General features: G+C 45.4%; 1 protein-coding gene across 4 annotated transcripts in view; it reads right to left on the bottom strand.

Annotated features, from left to right (window-relative positions):
- Positions 1-23,691, bottom strand: part of DRC2 (dynein regulatory complex subunit 2) — a 113,900-nt gene that overhangs the window by 69,653 nt on the left and 20,556 nt on the right. For 2 of the 4 annotated variants that reach the window (XM_073563477.1, XM_073563475.1), the window contains exon 2: positions 148-299. In XM_073563477.1, the coding sequence (XP_073419578.1) occupies positions 148-288 (141 nt within the window). In that variant the 5' untranslated portion in view covers positions 289-299. The other 2 variants (XM_073563474.1, XM_073563476.1) reach the window with 2 other exon arrangements.

The raw sequence follows: 23,691 nt of genomic DNA, 5'->3' as shown, positions 1-23,691 counted from the left end.
CTGAGCGCTGATCGCTTCTGTTAGTCTATGACAGCAGCATTTAAGAGACATGATGCTGGTGGGTTTTCTTTTTTTTCTGTCCTTTTCCATTCCAAAGGTTTCCTTAAAACAATTCCCCTTTAATAAATGATTACTATGAGTGAGTACCTTTAGGAACTGCATTAACATGTCTTCTTTCTTCTTATTCCGTTCTTCCTCTGCCATCATCTTCTGCTGCATGTAGAGTAACCGCTCCTCTTCAGTCATACGGCTTAGCTTGCCAGACTTTTTACCACCTTTCTTCGGCATGGTGATATTATCTGAAAGTTATAAGTAAAATTCTATGAATGGTACTGTGAAGAAGCAGAAAAACAATACGACACCTGTATACTGGAGAAAGTCTAAAGCGTCTCCACCAAGGGTAGATCCAAAAATCCTGTTCCTGATATCACCGGTAGAAATAGATTCCTAACAGTGAAAGAGTCAGCACCTGTGTCTCAAAAAAACTAATAACTGATCATTATTAACCCCTTCCTGACGGGGGCTATTTTCTGATTTTTCCTCCCGGTCTTCCAAGACCCATAACTTTTTTTTTTTACACTCTTGAGTCCCCATAGCCGTACGAGGGCTTTTTTTTTCTGTAGGACAAGTTGTACTTTTGAATGACGTCATTCATTTTATCAATTGATGCGCTGGAACTCGAGAAAAAAAATTCAAGTGCGTTGAAATTGCCAAAAAAAAGTGCAATTCCACAATTGTATTTGGTGGTTTAATTTACCATGTTGACGATATGATAAAACTGACCTGGTAATATGATTCCCCGGGTCAGTACGAGCGCACAGATACCAAACATGTAGTTTCTTTTTCAATTTAAATGGTGTAAGGTGCCAAGGGAAGAGGTACTAGAAAACAGGTATATTTCTCCCCGTTTCATTTCATATGTCTCCCTGTACTGATGATGAAGCCAGTTTATTTCACTGTAATCCAGTCCTGGTTTCCTTAGTGATCAGCATGGAAAGGACTGGTAGTTCCCCTCCATTTATTCAATCCAGGTTTTGGTTTCCTGACTGGTCCAGCTGATAGAATCAGGAGGAGCTGGGATCTCTCAGTCTATCTCTTCTGCTGAGCTGGGAGCTGACACAGTAAGATTACATGGACTTGTTTGCTGTTATATAGGTTTATTTTGTAGTTAGCCTGCTACTATTAGTTAGTGGCCAGACGGCCTTAGATGTTTTATTTCATGTTTGGCATGTGTAACATTGAATAACAAGTGTGAACAATAAATATGCCGTGTCCATATTCATGTGGAACTTGCTAGTCTGCTGAAGTGACTTCATAGCCACACGCTTCTGCCAAAGCAAAGATCCCAGCTGAGCTATCTATTCCCCACAAATGGTGTTTCGAATGCAGGGACTTGTGGCTGCTGGACTGTGACTGCAGAGAAAACGCTGTGTATGTCCTGGCTGAAAGCTTCTGCGCTTTTGAAGAGCCAAGAGTCCAGTAATATGGAGGAACTAGTGAAGCAGTTATTGCAAGCAAATGTGCAACAACAGCAGATTAATACTTGCTTCCAGATGGCTCTGGAGCAGCAACACCAGATGCAGCAAGAGCAGTTGGAGGCAATAAAACAGGCCTTGGTTCGGCAACCCCGAGATGAGGGAGACCGTGCACAAAGCGCTGCTAGTGCGCAGAAAGCTGTACAGAAGACTTTGCTTAAAATGACCGCAGACGATGATGTGGAAGCATACCTCACCGTGTTCGAACGTATTGCAGAACATGAGCACTTACCGCTGGACAGATGGGCTGAGGTAGTTGCTCCATTTCTGAGCGGAGATCCACAAAAGGCCTATTACGATCTGAGTGGAGTGGATGCTATGGACTATATCAAACTCAAAGGCGAAATCCTGGCAAGGCTGGGAGTAAACACGTACGTACGCGCACAGAGGGTGCATTTATGGAATTTTGTGGAGCATCAGCCAGCCCGCTCACAAATGCATGATCTCATCCATCTAGTAAAAAAATGGCTGCAACCAGAGGCTTTGACGTCCGCACAGATGGTGGAGCGTGTTGTTCTAGACAAGTACCTGCGGTCCTTACTCGCTAAGATCCAGAGGTGGGTTGGACAGGGTGACCCAACTACCGCTGACCTGTTGGTGAATATGGTCGAACGCTACAATGCTTCTGAAAGCCTACTCCAAGGGACGTTAGCACCCCACTGGCTCCCCAAGAAACCGCTGGAGAGTCCTGCGAAACCTACTTCATCTTCAAAAGAAGAGAACGTCACAATGAAGGGTAGCAGACCTACAAAGGACTATGGAGGTGGTATGGGCTTACATCAAGCCAGCAGACCTCGTCTGGGATCTCCATCGAGGAGACAAGGACCTATACAATGTTGGCGATGTCGCGGGCTTGGCCATGTAGCAGCTAACTGCCCAATGACTACAGAGCCAATGGACTGTAACGCTATGAGGCGTCTTTCGTTATGTGTGCAGTCAGTCTGTGTGGCGGAGACCCTCACGGGAAATGAACAACACGTGTGCCACCTCGAGGTTGACGGTTATAGTGTGAATGCCGTCTTGGATTCCGGCAGTCAAGTAACTTTGGTACATGCCAGTTTGGTGGACTCTAGCGCCCTAACGAACTTAACCATGGGCATTAGTTGCATCCATGGGGATACTAAGAACTACCCCACTGCCTGGGTTACTCTTGCCACGCCAGTAGGGACCAAAAGACATCAGGCGGCAGTCATAAAGTTTATGGGACACAGTGTAATCCAGGGGAGAGACTTTCCCTTATTTTGGGACTTATGGAACTTCAAAAGTGGCATGAACCCTCTAGTTGAAGACGGTACTCCGGAGCTAGCCCCTGAACCATTGCAGCAAGACGACGGAGAACCCATCTCAGAGGAAGTACTAGAATCTGTGGACTCTCCTCTGGCTGTGTATGCAGGCGAGGCAGACCAGGTAGAGGATGTTTTAGAAATGCCTGATCTTGAGGTGGCCCGTGGTAAGTTCGGGACCGCCCAGCACCAGGATCCTACTCTAGCAAGGGCGTGGGAAAACATAAAGGTCTCCGAGGGAAGACCATTGTACCCAGGGGCTCAAAACGAGTTCCCACATGTGGCGGTGCAGCAGGATATGTTGTATCACATAGACAAGGTGCGAGGGGTGGTGGTAGAACAACTAGTGGTACCTAAGTCCTTTCGCCAGGTAGTTTTGGAGTTGGCACATAAACATCCCTTGGGAGGACACCTGGCGGTAGAAAAGACAAAACACCGTATTCTGCAACGTTTCTTTTGGCCGGGTCTAGTGGGAGACGTGACCCAGTACTGTCGGTCATGTCCTACGTGTCAACTGACTGCACCTATGTCACATTTTAGAAGCCCCTTAGTGCCCTTACCAATAATAGAGGTGCCCTTCGAGAGGATAGCAATGGATATAGTTGGTCCATTAGTTAAATCTGCCAGGGGTCATCAGTACATTTTGGTAGTATTGGATTATGCCACGCGTTATCCCGAAGCAGTGCCCTTGCGGAATGCCAATGCGAAATCAATTTCAAAGGAGCTGGTTAATATGTTTTCCCGCACCGGCATTCCGAAAGAGATACTTACGGATCAAGGGACCCCCTTTATGTCTCGTATACTTAAGGATTTATGTAAACTACTAAAAATCTCCCATTTGCGTACCTCAGTATATCACCCTCAGACTGACGGTTTGGTGGAGCGCTTTAACAAAACCTTAAAGGGAATGTTGAAAAGGGTGGTGGATAAGGACGGGAGAGATTGGGATGCCCTACTACCATACCTCCTGTTCGCTATACGTGAGGTACCCCAATACTCCACAGGCTTTTCACCTTTTGAGTTGGTTTATGGGCGGTGTCCTAGAGGCCTGTTAGATATTGCCAAGGAGACTTGGGAACAAGAGGTGACTCCTTATCGCAGTGTAATTGAACACATAACACTTATGCAGGACCGAATTGCAGCAGTTATGCCAATAGTTAAAGAGTGTTTAGAGTGCGCACAACATGCCCAAAGCACGGTATACAACCGAGCGGCAAAAACGCGAGTCTTTCAACCCGGAGACAGGGTGTTGGTATTGGTGCCTACCATAGAAAATAAATTTCTTGCGAAATGGCAGGGACCATACGAAGTGCTGGAACGAATAGGTGAAGTAAATTATAAGATACACCAACCAGACAAGAGAAAGTCCGAACAAATATACCACATAAACTTGCTTAAGGCCTGGCGGGACAGGGAGAGTCTGGTGGCAGGAGCTGCCCTTGAGGATGGGCCTCGAGGGGCACCACCTTCTAAGGTAAAGGACCCCCAGGTAGCTCCGCCAGAAGTGGGTATTGCAGACACGCTATCCGAAAGCCAAAAACGAGAGACCAGGGAGTTCATACAGAGGAACGCAGATATTTTCTCGGAACTTCCTGGCCGGACTCACCTAATTAAACATGACATTGTTACTGATCCACAGGCGCGGGTACGGCTAAAACCATATCGAATTCCGGAGGCGCGGTGACAAGCCATTGCCCAGGAAGTGAAGAAGATGTAAGAGCTCGGGGTCATTGAGGAGTCCCGGAGTGATTGGGCTAGCCCTATCGTACTGGTGCCCAAACCCGATGGGACTATCCGATTTTGTAACGATTTTCGGAAAGTAAATGAAGTATCGAAATTCGATGCCTACCCGATGCCAAGAGTCGATGAACTGATAGAGAGACTGGGTTCGGCCAGGTACATATCCACTATTGACTTAACAAAAGGTTATTGGCAGATTCCCCTCACGGAATCAGCCAAAGAGAAAACTGCCTTTGTTACGCCCCAGGGATTATTCCAGTACCGAGATATGCCATTTGGGTTGCATGGTGCCGCAGCCACCTTGAAACGTCTAATGGATATTGTCCTAAAACCCCATGGCCAGTATGCATCCGCGTACTTGGACGACATCATTATCTTTAGCGATGACTGGGACACGCATTTGTCAAAAGTACAAGCCGTCTTAGACTCCCTAAAAACAGCTGGGTTGACTGCCAATCCCAAGAAATGTACGTTGGGATTGGAAGAGGCTCGCTATCTGGGATATAGCATAGGGAGAGGCGTCGTGAAGCCTCAAGCCAATAAAGTGGACACTATTCAAAATTGGCCACGACCGGTAACCAAAAAACAGGTTGGAGCTTTTTTAGGGATCGTTGGTTATTATAGGCGGTTCATCAAACATTTTGCGACCATCGCAGCTCCTCTCACAGATCTTACTAAGGGGTCGAAATCTGTCACAATAAAGTGGAATGCAGAAGCAGAGGAGGCCTTTCAGCGATTGAAAACAGTCCTCTGTGACCAACCAGTGTTGGTTGCACCAGACTTTAAATGAGAGTTTATTGTCCAAACGGACGCCTCTGGGGTGGGCCTCGGCGCGGTTTTGTCTCAAGAAGTAAATGGCGAGGAACACCCAGTGGCCTATCTAAGCAGAAAGCTTACGAGAGCAGAAAAGAACTACAGTGTAGTTGAGCGGGAAGCCCTGGCTGTGAAATGGGCCCTGTGCACCTTGCGCTATTATTTACTAGGTCACCAGTTTAGACTAGTGACGGACCATTCGCCCCTAACGTGGATGTCCCGGGCAAAAGAAGGCAATGCGCGGGTGACACGCTGGTTCTTAGCATTACAAGGGTTTTAATTTTCCGTTGAGCACAGGGCGGGCACAGCGCACAGAAATGCAGATGCGTTGTCTAGAACGCTCTGCTTGGTGACTCGTCGTGTCCGACCCCACGGGCTCGAACAGAGGAGGGGGGTGTGTGAGGTGCCAAGGGGAGAGGAACTAGAAAACAGGTATATTTCTCCCCGTTTCATTTCATATGTCTCCCTGTACTGATGATGAAGCCAGTTTATTTCACTGTAATCCAGTCCTGGTTTCCTTAGTGATCAGCATGGAAAGGACTGGTAGTTCCCCTCCATTTATTCAATCCAGGTTTTGGTTTCCTGACTGGTCCAGCTGATATAATCAGGAGGAGCTGGGATCTCTCAGTCTATCTCGTCTGCTGAGCTGGGAGCTGACACAGTAAGATTACATGGACTTGTTTGCTGTTATATAGGTTTATTTTGTAGTTAGCCTGCTATTGTTAGTTAGTGGCCAGACGGCCTTAGATGTTTTATTTCATGTTTGGCATGTGTAACAATGAATAACAAGTGTGCACAATAAATATGCCGTGTCCATATTCATGTGGAACTTGCTAGTCTGCTGAAGTGACTTCATAGCCACACGCTTGTGCCAAAGCATAGATCCCAGCTGAGCTGTCTATTCCCCACAGTGGTGAAAGAAAAATTCTGCTTTTTCGCCATTTTCAGCATCAGCCCGGCTTAGTATAGTAAAAATCACAACCTCCTATGAATGCCAGCTAAAAACTAGCTTTCCCATAAGCATCGTAATGGCGGGCATGGGGGTCTTCAGCAGACCCTCGACTATCATAGCAACCCATCAGCGCCATTTGATCACGTCACTGATGCGCCCCCTGCTGGGACATGTTAAATGCCGCTATCAGAGATTGACAGCAGCATTAAACAGGATAACAGCCACAGATGGAGCCCTGCTCCACCCGCAGCTGTTATAGGCAGATGATGGCTGAATGGGGAAGGACAGTGATGATAATGTCTGCAATGCGCTGCAAAATATGATGTTGCTATATCAGCTAACCATAATAATAATTCAGCCATCATCTGCGGGAAAGATGCAGGTTTGGCCTACGAGCCAGCACCAAAGTCAGGGAGCTGGCAAATGACATACCAGTACCAGGTCTGTCGGTAAGGGGTTAAGAACGCTTGCTTAACAATTATCTTATCATGTAAACCGATGCAGATTACCTGATTAAGACACTCGTTCATCAGGTGAAATGCTCTTTTCCGCAGCTCAAATCACTGACCACAGCCATGAAACCGACCAAAGCGATGAGACCACCACACCGACCAAAGCGATGAGGCCACCACACCGACCAAAGCGATGAGACCACCACACCGACCAAAGCTATGAGACCATCACACCGACCAAAGCGATGAGGCCATCACACCGACCAAAGCGATGAGGCCACCACACCGACCAAAGCGATGAGACCACCACACCGACCAAAGCGATGAGGCCATCACACCGACCAAAGCGATGAGGCCATCACACCGACCAAAGCGATGAGGCCATCACACCGACCAAAGCGATGAGACCACCACACCGACCAAAGCGATGAGACCACCACACCGACCAAAGCGATGAGGCCACCACACCGACCAAAGCGATGAGACCACCACACCGACCAAAGCTATGAGACCATCACACCGACCAAAGCGATGAGACCACCACACCGACCAAAGCGATGTGGCCATCACACCGACCAAAGCGAGGAGACCACCACACCGACCAAAGCTATGAGACCATCACACCGACCAAAGCTATGAGACCATCACACCGACCAAAGCGATGAGACCACCACACCGACCAAAGCGATGAGGCCATCACACCGACCAAAGCGAGGAGACCACCACACCGACCAAAGAGATGAGACCACCACACCGACCACAGCGAGAGACCACCACACCGACCAAAGCGATGAGGCCATCACACCGACCAAAGCGAGGAGACCATCACACCGACCAAAGCTATGAGACCATCACACCGACCAAAGAGATGAGACCACCACACCGACCAAAGCGATGAGGCCATCACACAGACCAAAGCGAGGAGACCACCACACCGACCAAAGAGATGAGACCACCACACCGACCACAGCGGGAGACCACCACACCGACCACAGCGAGAGCTCACCACACCGACCAAAGAGATGAAACCACCACACCGACCACAGCGAGAGACCACCACAGTGATGAGACCACCACACCGACCACAGCGATGAGACTACCACACTGATCACAGCCTGAGACCAACACACACACCACAGCGAGAGACCACCATAGCGATGAGACCACCACACCGACCACATTGGCCGCAGCGATGAGACCACCACACTGATCACAGTGAGTAATCATACGTGCTGCTGCTAATAAGAAGAGAAGAGGACTCGGGCCCCTCGTTCATCGGGTAAATATCACATTGCTTTCACTAGTGGAATCCCCTCTAATCACCTCACCAGTCGTGCTCCCTAGGACAGCAGACATGCGCGGCCCCATTGATGGGTATCTCAGCGAGACCACTTAAACACAGACCACGGGAACTAGCAAAACCACCGTCCTGGGAGCGGCGCAGGCTGCTGTCACCGTGACTGTGGCCATCTGACACCGCGCTGCCTCCATTCGCCCCTCATACCTGTCCAAAACGCTTTCTGCCAAGTTTCCTCCGTCTCCTAGCAACACAGCATTCTACCTCTAGGGGCGGAGAATTTGGAGGAGGCGGATACTTAGGTCACGTGGTGTAACAGGACGCTGCAGGGCATTTTATTTATCACGTGGTGATAGCCGAGCTTGCTGTGACGTTGCGTACAGGGAGGATGGAGGAGGCGGAAGCTCCGGGGAAGCCTCTGCGTTCTGTCTGATGCATTATATAATATAGCCAGTATTATCACTAATGCAAATAGGGAGACGAAGAACCGAGAAGGGCGGGAAGATGTGGAGCAGAACTTACAGGGGGACGGAAGGCTACGTGCACACGCTGCAGATTGTTCTGCGGATTGGCCTGCGGTTTTTCATCTCAATGGAGCAGATGGCAAACCGCAGCGGAATCCGCAGAAAGAATTGACATGTCAATTCTTTCTGCAGTTTCAAAACCGTGAGGAAAAATCCGCACCGTCTGCACTGCGGTTTTGTATTCACATAGGGAATAATGGTACTGTACACCGCAGCAGAATCTGCAGCGTGTGCACACACCCAAAGATAGTTCAGTCACAGTGCAGTCATCTGCCCTACGAGCTCAGCTGTGCTTTGTGTGGTGCTGATTGTCTTAGAAAACCTCCGTGGTTTTCTAATCCTGGACATAAGGCCACATTCAGTATTTTACCTCAGTATGTATAAGCCATAACCAGGAGTGGAACAATCAGAGGAAAGGTATAATAGAAACACATCACCACTTCTGTATTTATCACCTACTCCTGGTTTTGGCTCACAGATACTGAGTGTGTACGTGGCCTTAAAGGGACTTTATCAACACAGAATGACTGTTCAAACTAAAGGGCCTTTTACACATAGCGGTATCGATAAAGCGTCACTGATTTTGTGACGCAACAGCGATATCAGTAGCGATCTCACTACATGTGACACCTCTGACTGCCCCCCCCACAAGCTGGATATCGCTGATTGCGCAAGATCGGCCTGGTCCATTTCTCGTTGTCGACGAGCGACTCCATGGACGCAGGAGGAAGTCGTCATCAGAGCTGCCATCTGACAGGTAAGTAACGACCCCTGCGATGTCGCTGGTGAGATCTGCCTGTTTGGCAGCTCACTAGCGACCATTTAGCGATGCACCAGCGATCCTGACCGCATCATATCGCTGTACAAAGAATGGTTGCACTCTATCATGCTAAGGCATGTCAGTGTGGAATATATATAATTAGAATACCAATACAGCTTTAGAATTATAGAAAAAATATATGAGACTCTTAGCATAAAATTTGGCCAAATATTATCTGCCCACCAGCCAACGTCAAGGCGGCCTCAAATCTGATGGGTACCTACACTGTGTGAATACCTCTAAGGCTACTTTCATACTTGCGTCGGGCCGACGTACCGACGCACGTTGTGAAAGATGTGCACAACGGGGGCAGCGGATGCAGTTTTTCAATGCATCCGCTGACCCATTGTAATGTCCAGGGAGGAGGGGGCGGAGTTTCGGCCGCGCATGCGCGGTTAAAAATGGCGGACACAACGCACAAAAAACGTTACATGTAACGTTTTTGTGTGCGTCGCGGCCGCCAAAACACGACGCATCCGTCGCACGATGGATGCGACATGTGGCCATACGTCGCAATGCGTCGCTAATGCAAGTCTATGGAGAAAAAACGCATCCTGCGGGCAACTTTGCAGGATGCATTTTTTCTCCAAAACGGCGCATTGCAACGTACGTCACACGACGCTAGTATGACACCGGTGTGTGGGATCCGGCGGCGTGCGGCGAAAAGCTGGAGAATCATATTGGCAGGTCAGTTGTAGCATTTAGTGAACATAGTAAAAAAGCAAAACAAAAAAACAAATGTGGAATTGTGATTTCACCGCACTTGGAATTTTTTTCCCGTTTACCAGTACACGATATGTTAAAACCAATAATGTCATTCAAAAGTACAACTCGTCCCGCAAAAAATAAGCCCTCATGTGGCCATATTGATCGAAAAATAAAAAAAGTTATGGCTCTGGGAAGAAGGGAAGCAAAAAACGAAGATACCTCCGGTCATGAAGGGGTTGTCCACTACTTGAACAACACTTTTTTATTTACAATATTAGCCCATGTAGAATATAAACTCCTTACTTGCCTCCTGTGCCAGCACCGTTCCAGCTATGTTAGCTACTTACTTGATTTTATGTCATGTGAGTCCTGCAACCAATCAGCGGCTTCTTCCCTCTCACCTCCTTCAGACACTCACTTCCGGAGATGGCCAGAGAGCAGCAGCAGTTCTAACTTCTTCCATGTGTCAGTTTTGAAGTAAATTGACGCTGATTGGCTGCAGGGCTCACATGACATAAAAACGTGCAGGGCTGCCACTAGGAATTTCAGGGCCCCATACTGGCAAAATTTTCATGCCCCCCTAAGATCCCACCCAGGCTCCACCGCAGCTCCGCCTCCACACAACAAAACCTTCCACAGCCTACAGCTTGCTCTTGCAAAAACTCATCTTCTGCACCACGTTCTCACTAATCTGATATTAACAGTTCCCAGCAGACACCAGATCACATACATAGCCAGCAACTTTTGTTTTGGCCAAAAGAATTTTTAAGCCGCCACCTCGACAAGGTAGACTCTTTTGGCAGGACCCTACTCTAAGTTATTAAACATTTCTTAAATATCCAAAACTCTTATTAGGTCTATTTTTATTTATTTTTCTTTAAGGGAATTAGTCACATATTTTTTAGAATGACCATTAATACCACATATAGGGGACAAAAACCGTCACACCATGACCAGACCATATATTACCACCACATAGTGACCAAATAATACCACATACAAGGAACAAAGACCTCCATTCCATGACCAGATCACATACTACCATCATGTAGTGACCAAATAATACCACATACAGGGAGAAATACAGCCACACCATAACCAGATCAAATACTACCACCACATAGTGACCGAATACTACAATACTGATCATTAATAAAAAACACAACACTAATGCCATTATACACAGGAGCTCTGTATATAGTGTACAGTGAACAGGTAATAGAGTGTATAGTGTCACTGTACAGGTAACACACTGACTCACCAGTGACGTCTCTACCTGTAGTCCGTCATCTTTGCTTGTCTTTTTAATGCAGCACAGACCGCCATAATTTCTTCCAGCCAGGACTTGTCTCAAATTGTCTAAAAACTTGTCTAAAATAACAGTTACCTAGAGCCTGGCTTCCAGAGCACATTCCCCACTTTTTCCCTTTCTTCTACACTACACATCTGAATAATAATAATAATAATAAATTTTATTTTTATAGCGCCGACATATTCCGCAGCACTTTACATTTCAGAGGGGATTTGTACAGACAATAGACATTACAGCATAACAATAATCACATACAGTAGATTATAACACATACCAAGAGGAAAGAGGGCCCTGCTCGCAAGCTTACAGTCTATGAGGAAAGAGGGAGACACGAAAGGTAGGTGGTAACAGTTACCCTGAATTGTATGGACCAGTCATAATGTTAAGTGTGTAACAGTACAGACACAGAGGGCTAATGGAGGCATAAAGCATGTGGGAACATGATGCAGGGAACATGGTTATGGTAAAACTTTTGGCTCTGCCACACAGGGATAGATTAGGTTAATGTGTTGGGGTGGTAGGCCAGTCTGAATAAATGCGTTTTCAGGACACGCTTAAAATTGTGGGGATTGGGGACTAATCGTATTGACCTGGGAAGTGCATTCCAAAGAATTGGGGCGGCACGTGTAAAGTCTTGGAGACGGGAGTGGGAGGTTCTGACTATTGAGGATGCTAATCTCAGGTCATCAGCAGAACAGAGGGCGCGGGTAGGGTGGTATACTGAAACAAGGGAGGAGATGTTGGGTGGTGCTGAGCAATGGAGGGCTTTGTGAGTGAGGGTAATCAGTTTATACTGAATTCTGGAGTGGATGGGTAGCCAGTGTAATGACTGGCACAAGGTAGAGGCATCAGTGTAACGATTGGTGAGGAATATGATCCTGGCTGCAGCATTCAATCTGAATACAGGCATGCACCCACCATTAATATATAATTAGTTATTAAGGAATCCGTCATTCCAAATATAAATTATAATCCACCACTGCGCCTCCACCAACTACAAATAGCCATTTTCCCCACCTCATTTATATATTCATTAGCCCCTGTACTCTTTCCCCCAATTCATGACCAGTCACTGCATCCGCAACGCCTCCACGATGTGCCTCCCGCTCCCCCGATTCATTATATTTACATGCCCCTTCCGCCCCAATTCATTGTCATGTCTTCTCTTTCTCCCACCCTCTATTCATTATCAACTGCTCCTCCCACATTCAATACATCATTGACTCCCATCACCCTCAAAATTCATCATTATTTGCTCTCCCCAGGTCCTCATTTGCTCTCCCCATCCCCCACCTTTAATTCAATTGCTGTACCCCGTCCTTCACTTCATCATTTGAAGTCCCCCTCACTTCATCATTTACTGTCCTCCCTCTCACTTCATCATTTGTAGTCCCCCTTCCCCCCTCATTTCATAATTTGCAGCCTCACTCCCCCTCACTTCATCATTTACAGTCCTCCATTCACCCCCCACTTCATCATGTGCAGTCCCCTTCTGTTCATATGCAGTTCCCCTCCCCCCACTTCATCATGTGCAGTCCCTTTCTGTTCATATGCAGTTGTAACAGGGTGGCAGGGGGTGGTAGTCATGGGAGAGTCCACTAGGTCACAATCAAATAAAGCAGCACTCTGTAGCGCCATAGCATGCAAATATGAAATATAAACATTGAATTGCATTACTGCACTAGAAATATGATAAATTGAGGATGCTTAGTGCATAAATTGGCCAATTCATGTGTACCTGGAAGCCACGTTAAGGCGATTCTCATTTCCAGGACCTAACTTAATGCCAATCCTCTCTTAGACTAAAGTCTTCATCTGTATGGGAACCTAATGTGAATCCTCTCTTGGACTGAAATTTATATCTCTGTGGAGGGGTCAGGGTCCTGATGTGATTAAAAATGCCTGAGGCTAAGAGGCAGAGTCCTCAGTGAGAAGGCTAATGAATACAAATCAAGAAACTGACCGTCACATCCAAATATAAACTAGGTGTGAACAGGTACTTACCTAGAGTCACCAACTCATATACAATCAAACAAATAAAGCAGCACTCTGTAGCACCATAGCATGCAAATATAAAATATGAAAATTGAATTGCATTACTGCACTAGGAATATGAAAAATTGAGAAAGTTTAGCGCATCAATTAGCCAATTCATGCTAATCAATTGTATTCACGTCTTACAGACACAAGTACAAGTGAAGCGCTAAACTCCAGGATTATTGGTGGAACTGAACACACCGAAGATGGGGAGGGGTATTTACTGCTTGGGGGGCATTTATTGCTTGTGGGGGAGTATTTACTGCATGTAGGGGGTATTTACTACTTGGGGGAGAATTTAGTGCGTGTGAGGGTGTATTTACAGTGTGGAGGGGGTATATACTGGGTGTGGGTGTTGTTTACGGTGTCTCCCTTTTTTTCCTCATAGACTGTAAGCTTGCGAGCAGGGCCCTCATTCCTCTTGGTATCTGTTATGATGTATGTGATTATTGTTATGCTGTAATGTCTATTGTCTGTACAAGTCCCCTCTGAAATGTAAAGTGCTGTGGAATATGTCGGCGCTATAGAAATAAAATTTATTATTATTATTATTACTGTGTGCATTGGTGTGCTTGATGTGCGTGCAGGGTATTTACTTCCTGGTTGAGTATCTACTGTGTGTGTGGGGGAATATTTACTGGGTGTGGGTGGTGTTTACTGTGTGGTGGGGATTTGCAGCTTGGGGGAGTATTTACCGCCTGTGAGGGTGTATTTATTGTGTGGAGGGGGTATTCACTGGATGTTGGTGGTGTTTACTGTGGGGGGTGAATTTACTATCTCTGTGAAAAACAACACAGCAAAACGCCTAGTGTGAACGTAGTCTTATGGCCCCGTTACAGACAACTATGTCCCAGCGATCCCACCAACGATCCGACATGGATGGGATCGCTGGGACATAGACAGACTCACCAGCAATCAGGACCAGCGAGCAAGCTGGTATCTAGGGTAAACAGTGGGTATCCAAGAGCCGCGCGGCTCTTGGATACCCGCGGTTTATCCTAGATACCAGCTACCAGTGTCACTGATCGTTGGTCTCCCGCTGCCACACGATGCGTGCTGGCCAGCGGGAGACCAATGATCAAAAAATGGCCCAGGATGTTCCTGCACGATCAGCAATACCCGGCGGGGGGGCAGGTCGCTGATGCATGTCACACACAGCGAGATCGCTGGAGAGATCACTGATGCGTCACAAAATCAGCGATCTTGCTAGCGATCTCGCTGTGTGTGATGGGGCCTTTAATGTAAAGAAAACAGAAGAAAAGAGAAAGAGTTGGAAAATATAACCATGCTAGGAGCACATAAAAATTGTAAGGGAAGAGAAAAAAAACCAAGAAAACACTGAATAAATGAAAAGAGAAATAAACATGAAAAAAAGAAAAAATAAAATTAATAAAAAGAAAAAAGGGGAAGAGAAAAGAGAAAAAATTAAAAATAGACAATAAGTAATAAAAAATAAAACATTACTAAGAAAGAATTATTAATAATAATAATAAATGGGAAAAGCCTGATGTGCTCCAGATACCTAAATTCATGGGATGAGATTCCGAATAAAAAATGAATAAAAAATGGATCAAGAAGAGTATACTGTTTTCTTGAATTAATGTATACTTTGATCTCTGCTACATTCTCATAATTTTGATACTGCAGATGAGGGCAGTGTCCTATATATTAATATATTTTACTGTATTGCAGTTATCTATTGTTAATTGTGCGATACAATACCTGTAACATTGTTTTAAAATGGATATTTACCAACGATTGTAACAATAATAATTCTGCACATAGATATTCTCATAAGAAAGACCAAGCCTCACTTACATTTTCCTAAATATTCAGGGTTTAGGTTTATTAACCTTTTGAACTAACCGACAGCACTGTAGTTGTTCAATAATTAAAGGTTTCATCAAAAATACAACTTGAACACACAGTGCATATATTTTTATATATATATATATATATATATATATATATATATATATATATATACACCAGCAAAAGTTTGGCTGGCATACTCCAAATTTTATATTTATCAATCTATAAAGAAAAAAAATCTATCTATCTGTCTATCATCCCTATCATCTCTCTCATGGTGACATCACAATAAAACCGATGTCACAAGTCATGTGATGACATCATCACATTCTATATTCCATTGTTGCGGCCTTAGGGAAATCATTGCCTTACAGACTCCCAAGGATGAGGCAACCCCTTTTGTTGTTCGTGACAAACGAAGCAAAAATTGATTACAAAATGGATAAAGACAGAAGAAGATCCCAAAGAGATCGGGTTCTGAGAGAGAAGAGAGGAATTAATGAAGAGCGGGTACCATTGTTCACTTTAGGGCGAAAAGACTTTACTCTACCGGACATGGACACTGGCGCCTCAGAAATGGTGCCCAAACATCAAACTCTGGAGAAAATGAGAAAGACCAAAAGACATGAGATCCTTACAGAGAAAAGGAAAATGGAGACTCTCATGGAGTCTCACTCTGCAGCCTCCGCTGAGCTTCAGAGGGCCATTATAATCTCTTTAAAAAAAATCGGAGATCTGGTCCCTGAAATACGGAGGAGGAACAAAGATGACATCCTCAATAAGCGGAGAAACATCAGCGCAGAGTTAGAGCTGGAAGAGGTTCTCCAGGAAACACAGAGACATGTCACACTCTCCAGATCTGAAAGTCTGGAGACACAGAACCTACAAAGAGTGGCAGCCCTGAAGAGGATCAGGAACAGTAGAGACTGGGTTGTCCAATGTAGGAGACGTCTTATCTATGCCAAACCCATTGTAAATGGGAATGGTGCATTACGGAGGTCCAGGACATCAGCTGAGAACATCTCCATCCCAGAGAACAAACAGCTGAGTGATTCTCCACCAAACACCTCACCGGATAAAGAGGAGCCAGGTAAGATGGAAATTGCTCTGTATAATGAGACTGGGGTGAAGAGGATTATACTCCTAATATTATGTACTGGTCACAATTAAAAACTGCCCTTGTTGTCCATAGCAACCAATCACAATGCAGCTTTCATTGTTCTATAGAATGTTAAGAAATGGAATCTGTGCTGTGATTCATTGCTATGGGCAACAGGAACTTTTTTTCTATTGGACAGTTTTGATTAATGAAAAGCCCAAATATTAGACATTCTCTGCTCATTTACATAATTCTGTTTAAAATTATAATATGTGCTCTGGCACTATATTTGTTAACCTCTTGTTGACGGAGTAATTTTCCGTTTTTTGCCTCCCTGCTTCGAAAACACATAACTTTTTTTAAAATTTTTCTGCCAATGTAGCTGTATGTGGACTTGTTTTTTTACTGGACCAAGCTGTAGTTTTGCAGGCCACTATTCATTTTACCACTCAATGTTCTGGAAAACAGGGAAAAAGGTTTAAAATGTGGTAAAACTGTGGAAAAAATGATTCTTCCATTTTTTTAACTGTGTTCATTCACTTGTGGTGAAAATGACCTCACAAGATGTTTCTCCACGTCAGTTACATCTATGATAATGCTGAACACGCATAGGGGTTTATAACAGATAATAAGGAATTATATTTATAAACTGGTTCGTGTCCCCATTATTCTAAGACTTTGTAACTTTTTGATCCTGATAACTCGATGGAGCTGTGCGATTTTTTTTTTTTTTTCTTTTCTTGGCAAGCTGCAGTTTTTATTGATGTCTTCCTGGGTAGACTGAACATTGTGATATCTTTTTATTGCAATTTGTTAGGTGGACACAACGCCTCCAAAAAATGCAAAAAAAATCAGGTGGCAGCTATTTAATACAGTGAGCATGTGCCTGGTACGGTGCATGCTCAGCTACTGAGCCCGCTCCATACATTTGCTGCACATCATGACAAACATTTCCATTATGCATTTACAAAGGGGTTAATAATCTTGTATCATCTCAGCAGATAGAAGCCTTATGATACCTTGTGACATAACAGCCATGCCTGCAGAAGACCTTGGTGAAGCTAAAATCTGTATTTCACCCATTAAACAAATGGTCAACACTCCAAATACTATTGACCTTGCCAGCCTTGAATTCCAGAAGGTTCTTACACACGGACGCTTCGGAAAAGTAAGTGTGAATTTATCCCCCTCCGTATTCAACCAATGTATCCTGCACAGATACCCAGGAGGGATGTACATATTCATTACAGGATGCTCATATGTAAGGAAATTGGGATAAACTAGTGACATATTACACATTTATAGATGAGCTTTTGGTCTGATCTGTTGTGATTTTTCTCCAGGTCATCTTGACATCAGATCTGGTCAATGAAGGACTGCTGGCCATTAAGATCATGGACAAAAGGTCTTGTAGGGAGGACATTTTCTCTACAGAGGTAGAAATCATGAGAATGGCTGCTGGATGCCCCTACCTAATGTCCATGCGGGCGTATATGGAGACACAAACCAATTATAATATATCCATGGACTATATGGCTGGAGGAGACCTGTTTTACCACATGGCAGAATCGATGTCGTTTAACACAGAGACAACAAGGTAAATGTCTTGTACTAAATGTTAATAATCCGCTGTAGTCCTAGAGCAATGGACAATGACAACAAAAAAACAATGACATGAAAAGGACACGTGTGTGATCTCATGTTTTCTGTATGATTGTGTATGTAACCACTGATTCCCCCTTCCATTTTTACTCCACAGACTCTTTGCAGCAGAGATGGTGTGCGGACTCCAATTCCTGCATGAACACGGCGTCATACATAGGTAATCATTTCACCTCCATAAATCTGTCACCTGTGACGCTCTGTTGTCTCCTTACATATCTATTGTAGAAAGTTATTTTCATGAATTATCCTCACAATCAGTGTCTGCTCCTTCTCCCTGCAGTGACCTGAAGCCAGAGAACATCCTCCTCCAAGACACCGGACACATCAAAATCTCCGACTTTGGCTTATCAGCCATGAATGTGTTTGAGAATGGCATAGTGAATAAATTTGTTGGCACTCAGGGTTACATAGCGCCTGAGGTAAGGAACATCTCTGTGTGATTGATGCCGATAGTAGGATTGAGGGATAATCTGATCCCAATGTATCCTGCTCACATCTAATCACAGACCGATTCTCATTGTCTCTTTGTGTAAATCCTGTTCCCGGTATATTCAGCTTCTCTCCAATCTCATGTTTCCACAGATAATGGACCGTGAAGGCTACAACCATCTGGCAGACTCATTTTCATTAGGCGTCATCCTATATATGATGACTGTAGGTAACCGGCCATTCTATAGCGAAGGCTCAATGGAGGAGTACCACCAGTCTCTGCGTGAGCACATCCCTTATTTTCCAACAGGGATCTGCATTAATACCATCCATTTCATAAAAGGGGTGAGTAAGATCAGATTGATAAGGATGATGGGGGATTACAAGAAGAGATAGAAGATAAGATGTGAACAGTCCATAGACATTGTGCAATAACTTATCAGTAATAATATATAATGTAATGACCAATGGTCTCTTTCATTTTCTAGCTTCTTTGCAAAACTCCATCTGCCCGATTTGCCATTACATCATCTATCAGGTCCCATCCGTTCTTCCACGCCATAGACTGGAGCGATGTGGAGTGCGGAAGATCCGACCCACCATTCCCATATTACTATGTAAGTACAACACATACAGACATCCATAATGTTGTCACTACCCAGTAACGCACTTACCCACTATATCCCTTATTGTTATATCCCCCAGTACTCTGTATATACTGAATGTGAGGAGCTGATTCTCAGACGTGTATATTTCTCTTTTCACAGCAGGACTATTAGGCTGATAACAATCAGCCCCATTCCAGTAACATCCAGGAATGAAGATTTATATTAATTGGATGAGACGACAAAACTGGACTTTCTCATTTACCGAACTGTGACAAACCTACCGAGCTTCCACCACATAACATCCACGTAGATTTGAGCACCAAACATCCAGGGATTTATTCCGATCGCCATACTTGGGGTCAGGAAGGAATTTTTTTCCCTTGATATGAGGATAATCCAACAACGAGTCCTCAGGGTTATTTTTCGCCTTCCTCTGGATCAACATAGCAAGTAATTAAAGGCTGAAATTGAAGGACTTCTTTCAGCTATACTTGCTATGTCACCATCTGGATGACTCATCTACAATGTGGTGGTATGGTGAAGACTACCAGATATGGACAGAAAGAAGGCAGCGACTGCTCCTTCACCTTCCGATTATGGACTGAAAGAAGGAAGCGGCTGCTCCTCCACATACCGGATGTTGACAGAAAGAAGGAAGCGGCTGCTCCTTCACTTATAGAAAATGTACAGACAAAAGGAAGCGGCTGCTCCTTATTTTACTTGGCCATGTACAGACAGAAAGCAGCGGCTGCTCCTTTACCTACTTGGCCATGTACAGACAGAAGGAAGCGGCTGCTTCTTCACCTACAAGGCCATGGACAGATGGAAGGAAGCGGCTGCTCCTTCACCTTCCTGCCCATGGTCAGACAGAAGGCCATATGGTTAATCGCGATGCTGTAGGAATCCAGGAGAACTCCAACTACACAGATCACATGTCACACATTCCTGCTCTTCTCTTCTCATGTGTGATCCAGACCTGGATGTCCAAAATCGGCACAAGTGCAAACTAAGGCCTGAGGAGCGGAATCATCATCATCTGCTCTTTTCTACAGAAAGTGACAGTATTTATACACTTCTTTTATCATCATTGCAGATGAATAACAACTTTATTGCACAAATACATTTATAAAACATCTATGCTGTTTTTGGTTAGATTCTTCTCATATACAGACCTGCTTTTTTTATTTTTATGGATATCATCAAGACCTGGATGAGGTGTTTTGGTGCTTAGGCAGATGAAACCAATGGTTCCCCCTGAGAAAAGGAATTGGTTAGAAGCTATAATAACAGGACTTCTAACGCTGCGGTTCTCCCCTTCAATCTCATCCAGTTGGAAGAATGTCTCAAGTGGGGTACCACAGGGCTCTGTCCTGGGCCCTGTATTGTTCAACATCTTTATTAACGATTTAGATGAAGGAATTGAGGGTAAACTGATTAAATTTGCTGATGACACAAAGCTAGGAGGGATAGCGAATACTAGAGAAGAGAGAGAGAGGTTTCAAAAAGATATAAATAAACTGGAGCAGTGGGCAGCAACTAACAGAATGGTTTTTAACAGGGAAAAATGCAAAGTACTACATCTGGGCAATAAAAATGAAAAAAGCATATACAGAATGGGAGGAATAGGGCTAAGCAACAGCACATGTGAAAAAGACTTGGGTATATTAATAGATCACAGACTGAATATGAGTCAACAGTGTGATGCAGCAGCAAAAAAAGGCAAATGCAATTCTAGGATGTATTAACAGAAGCATACAGTCTAGATCACGTGAAGTCATTATTTCCCTCTACTCCTCTTTGGTCAGACTGGAATATTGTGTCCAGTTTTGGGCACCACATTTTAAAAAAGACATCAACAAACTGGAGCAAGTTCAGAAAAGAGCGACCAGAATGGTGACCGGTCTGCAAACCCTGTCTTATGAGGAAAGGTTGCAGGATTTGGGAATGTTTAGATTGCAAAAGAGAAGACTGAGAGGAGACTTAATAGCTGTCTACAAATATCTAAAGGGCTGTCACATTGTAGAAGGATCAACTTTATTCTCATTTGCACAAGGAAAGACTAGAAGCAATGGGATGAAACTGAATGGGAGGAGACACAGATTAGATATTAGAAAAAACTTTTTGACAGAGTGATCAATGAGTGGAACAAGCTGCCACAAGAAGTGGTGAGTTCTCCTCCAATGGAAGTCTTCAAACAGAGGCTGGACAGACATCTGACTGGGATGATTTAGTGAATCCTGCTTTGAGCAGGGGGTTGGACCCAATGGCCCAGGAGGTCCCTTCCAACTCTACGATTCTATGATTCTAATCAGTCCAACAACAATCTCTGATGATCACTTCCATTAACTGTTACCTTTTTCACCAAAATATATCAGCAAAAGTAAAAAAAAGTGGTGTACTTTAGAGGTGAGGCATAACAGGGAGGGCAATTTCAACTTTGCCCTGGGCTCTGTTGGATGTGACCCCCAGACCCCCTAGCCTTCCAATGGGCCAGGGGGAGGCTAGTGGTGACTGAGGGCCACCGCCCAAAAGGGCTCAGGGGGAGGCTACAGGGGACTGGAGGCCCGCATCCAACAGGGCCCAGGGAGAGGCTAGTGATGACTGGGGGCCCCCCTGGCCCTGTTAGCTGTTGGATGGATGCGGCCCAGCGGGTCCCAAGTCACCACTGAGCACTGTCTGCAGCCAAGCCTCTTCTCACCGCCCGCGGCGCCCAGGCTCTGGAGACCGGAGGGAGACTCACCCTGCTCGCCTGCCGCCTCCACCTGGTCATCTGGTCTGTGGCATGCCCGTCGCCTCGTCCGGTCCCCTCCTCTGGTCTGTTCCGCCGCCTCGCCATCTGCCGACAGCTTCCACGTGGCACACCACATGCTGCTCTGCTCCAGAATGAGGAAGTGGAGCAGTGTGTGATGTCACATCAGGATGATGCACCTGGAGGATGCACCTGGCTGAAAGCTGCAGTGGCCATTTCCGTTCTTTAAAACACCACAGTGTTGTTATGCGTCGAGGGCATTCGGAAGCTGCAGCCTGCCCTGAACAAAATGTCTGGGGGCCCGAACACAGACCCGGCTGCCATCGTGCTCGGGGCCCTCGGCCGGGCCCCCCTTTTTTCCTCCTAATCACCGGGCCCCATACTGTAGTAAGGGCAGTAACACCCTGATGGCGGCCCTGAAAACGTGACATGAACCCTAGGGGACTTGTTGTTGGAACAGCACCAGAGATAAGTACAAGCTGTAGATCTCTAAAAATCCCATCCACTTTGCTGGAACTGTAAAATTTTTCCATTTTTCTTTGATGTGAAAAATACAAGAAAAACATATTGTGGGATCTTAACCTTAGACCTTTGTTCCTATGGTTTTGGAGTATTATAAGCATTATAATCATTTTAAAATTTTTTATACTTTTATTAGCAAACACCTCAAGTTTATGCAAATATTTTCTGTGTTGTCCCTTATTTTTCTTGACTTCTGCACTTTGCCCCAACATACTGGATATCCGCCTTTGGACCTCTTCCTGACTGATGACCGCCCATTCTTGTTTAATCTGTGCTTTGGGTTTATCACAGTTCTTGTGTATTTTTGTCCATCTGCTTTTTGAGGATTGACCACAGGTTTTCAATAGATTTGAGATTTGGGGAATCATTGTTCATCACCAAATTGCTCCTGGATTGTTGGGAGAATTTGCTCTTGGAGGATTTTAAGATCCCATTTTTCATTTATGGCAGTGATCTTAAACAAAATTGTGAGTCCACTCCCTTGGATGAAAAGCAACTCCACACATGAATGATTTTGGGGTACTTTAGGTTGTTTGCACCCCACGAGTTTTTCACACTGTGTATTTTCACTCCATCAAAAATGCAGCATCTTACAGTTCCAACTAACTGGATGGGATTCATAGAAATGCCAACAACGCTTTTTTTTTACCTCCTAAGGCTGGTTTCACATTAGCGCTTTTTAAGCGCACGCATGGCCGGGGGTAGCTCCGCCCCCGAGCCGGCTCTCTGCCCGGCGTGCCCGCCCCTTGCTTGTAGCGCCGCCTCCTAGCGGACAGCGGCGCCTGCGATCGGCGCACCCTATCTTTAGCATAGGGTGCGCAGATCGTGCGCAGGCCGTGCGCTAGTTGCGCTTTGACCTGCGCTGCGCACTTTTGACGGTGCGCCGTGCGCGCCAAAATCGAACTTTTCGGATTTTGGCGCGCACGGCGCACCGTCAAAAGTGCGCAGCGCAGGTCAAAGCGCAACTAGCGCACGGCCTGCGCACGATCTGCGCACCCTATGCTAAAGATAGGGTGCTCCAATCGCAGGCGCCGCTGTCCGCTAGGAGGCGGCGCTACAAGCAAGGGGCGGGCACGCCGGGCAGAGAGCCGGCTCGGGGGCGGAGCTACCCCCAGCCGTGCGTGCGCTTAAAAAGCGCTAATGTGAAACCAGCCTTATTTGTTCTTTCCACCTTTTTGTTCCATAGTGGCAATTGGTACCTTCTAGACTCTATGCACCTGGCTTTTTGATTTCTTTGCTTTTCTAACCACTTTTGGTGATTGATTGATACTTGTTATGTTCTATGGTTATCGTTAAACCACACTACAATCAATATGTGGATATACAGTATTTTG

Source organism: Dendrobates tinctorius, unplaced genomic scaffold, assembly GCF_039654945.1.
Source record: "Dendrobates tinctorius isolate UK_male_01 unplaced genomic scaffold, ASM3965494v1 ptg000388l, whole genome shotgun sequence".
NCBI lineage: Eukaryota > Metazoa > Chordata > Amphibia > Anura > Dendrobatidae > Dendrobates > Dendrobates tinctorius.
Note: the sequence above shows the minus strand (reverse complement) of the source record. Positions and strands in the feature narration are given on the sequence as shown.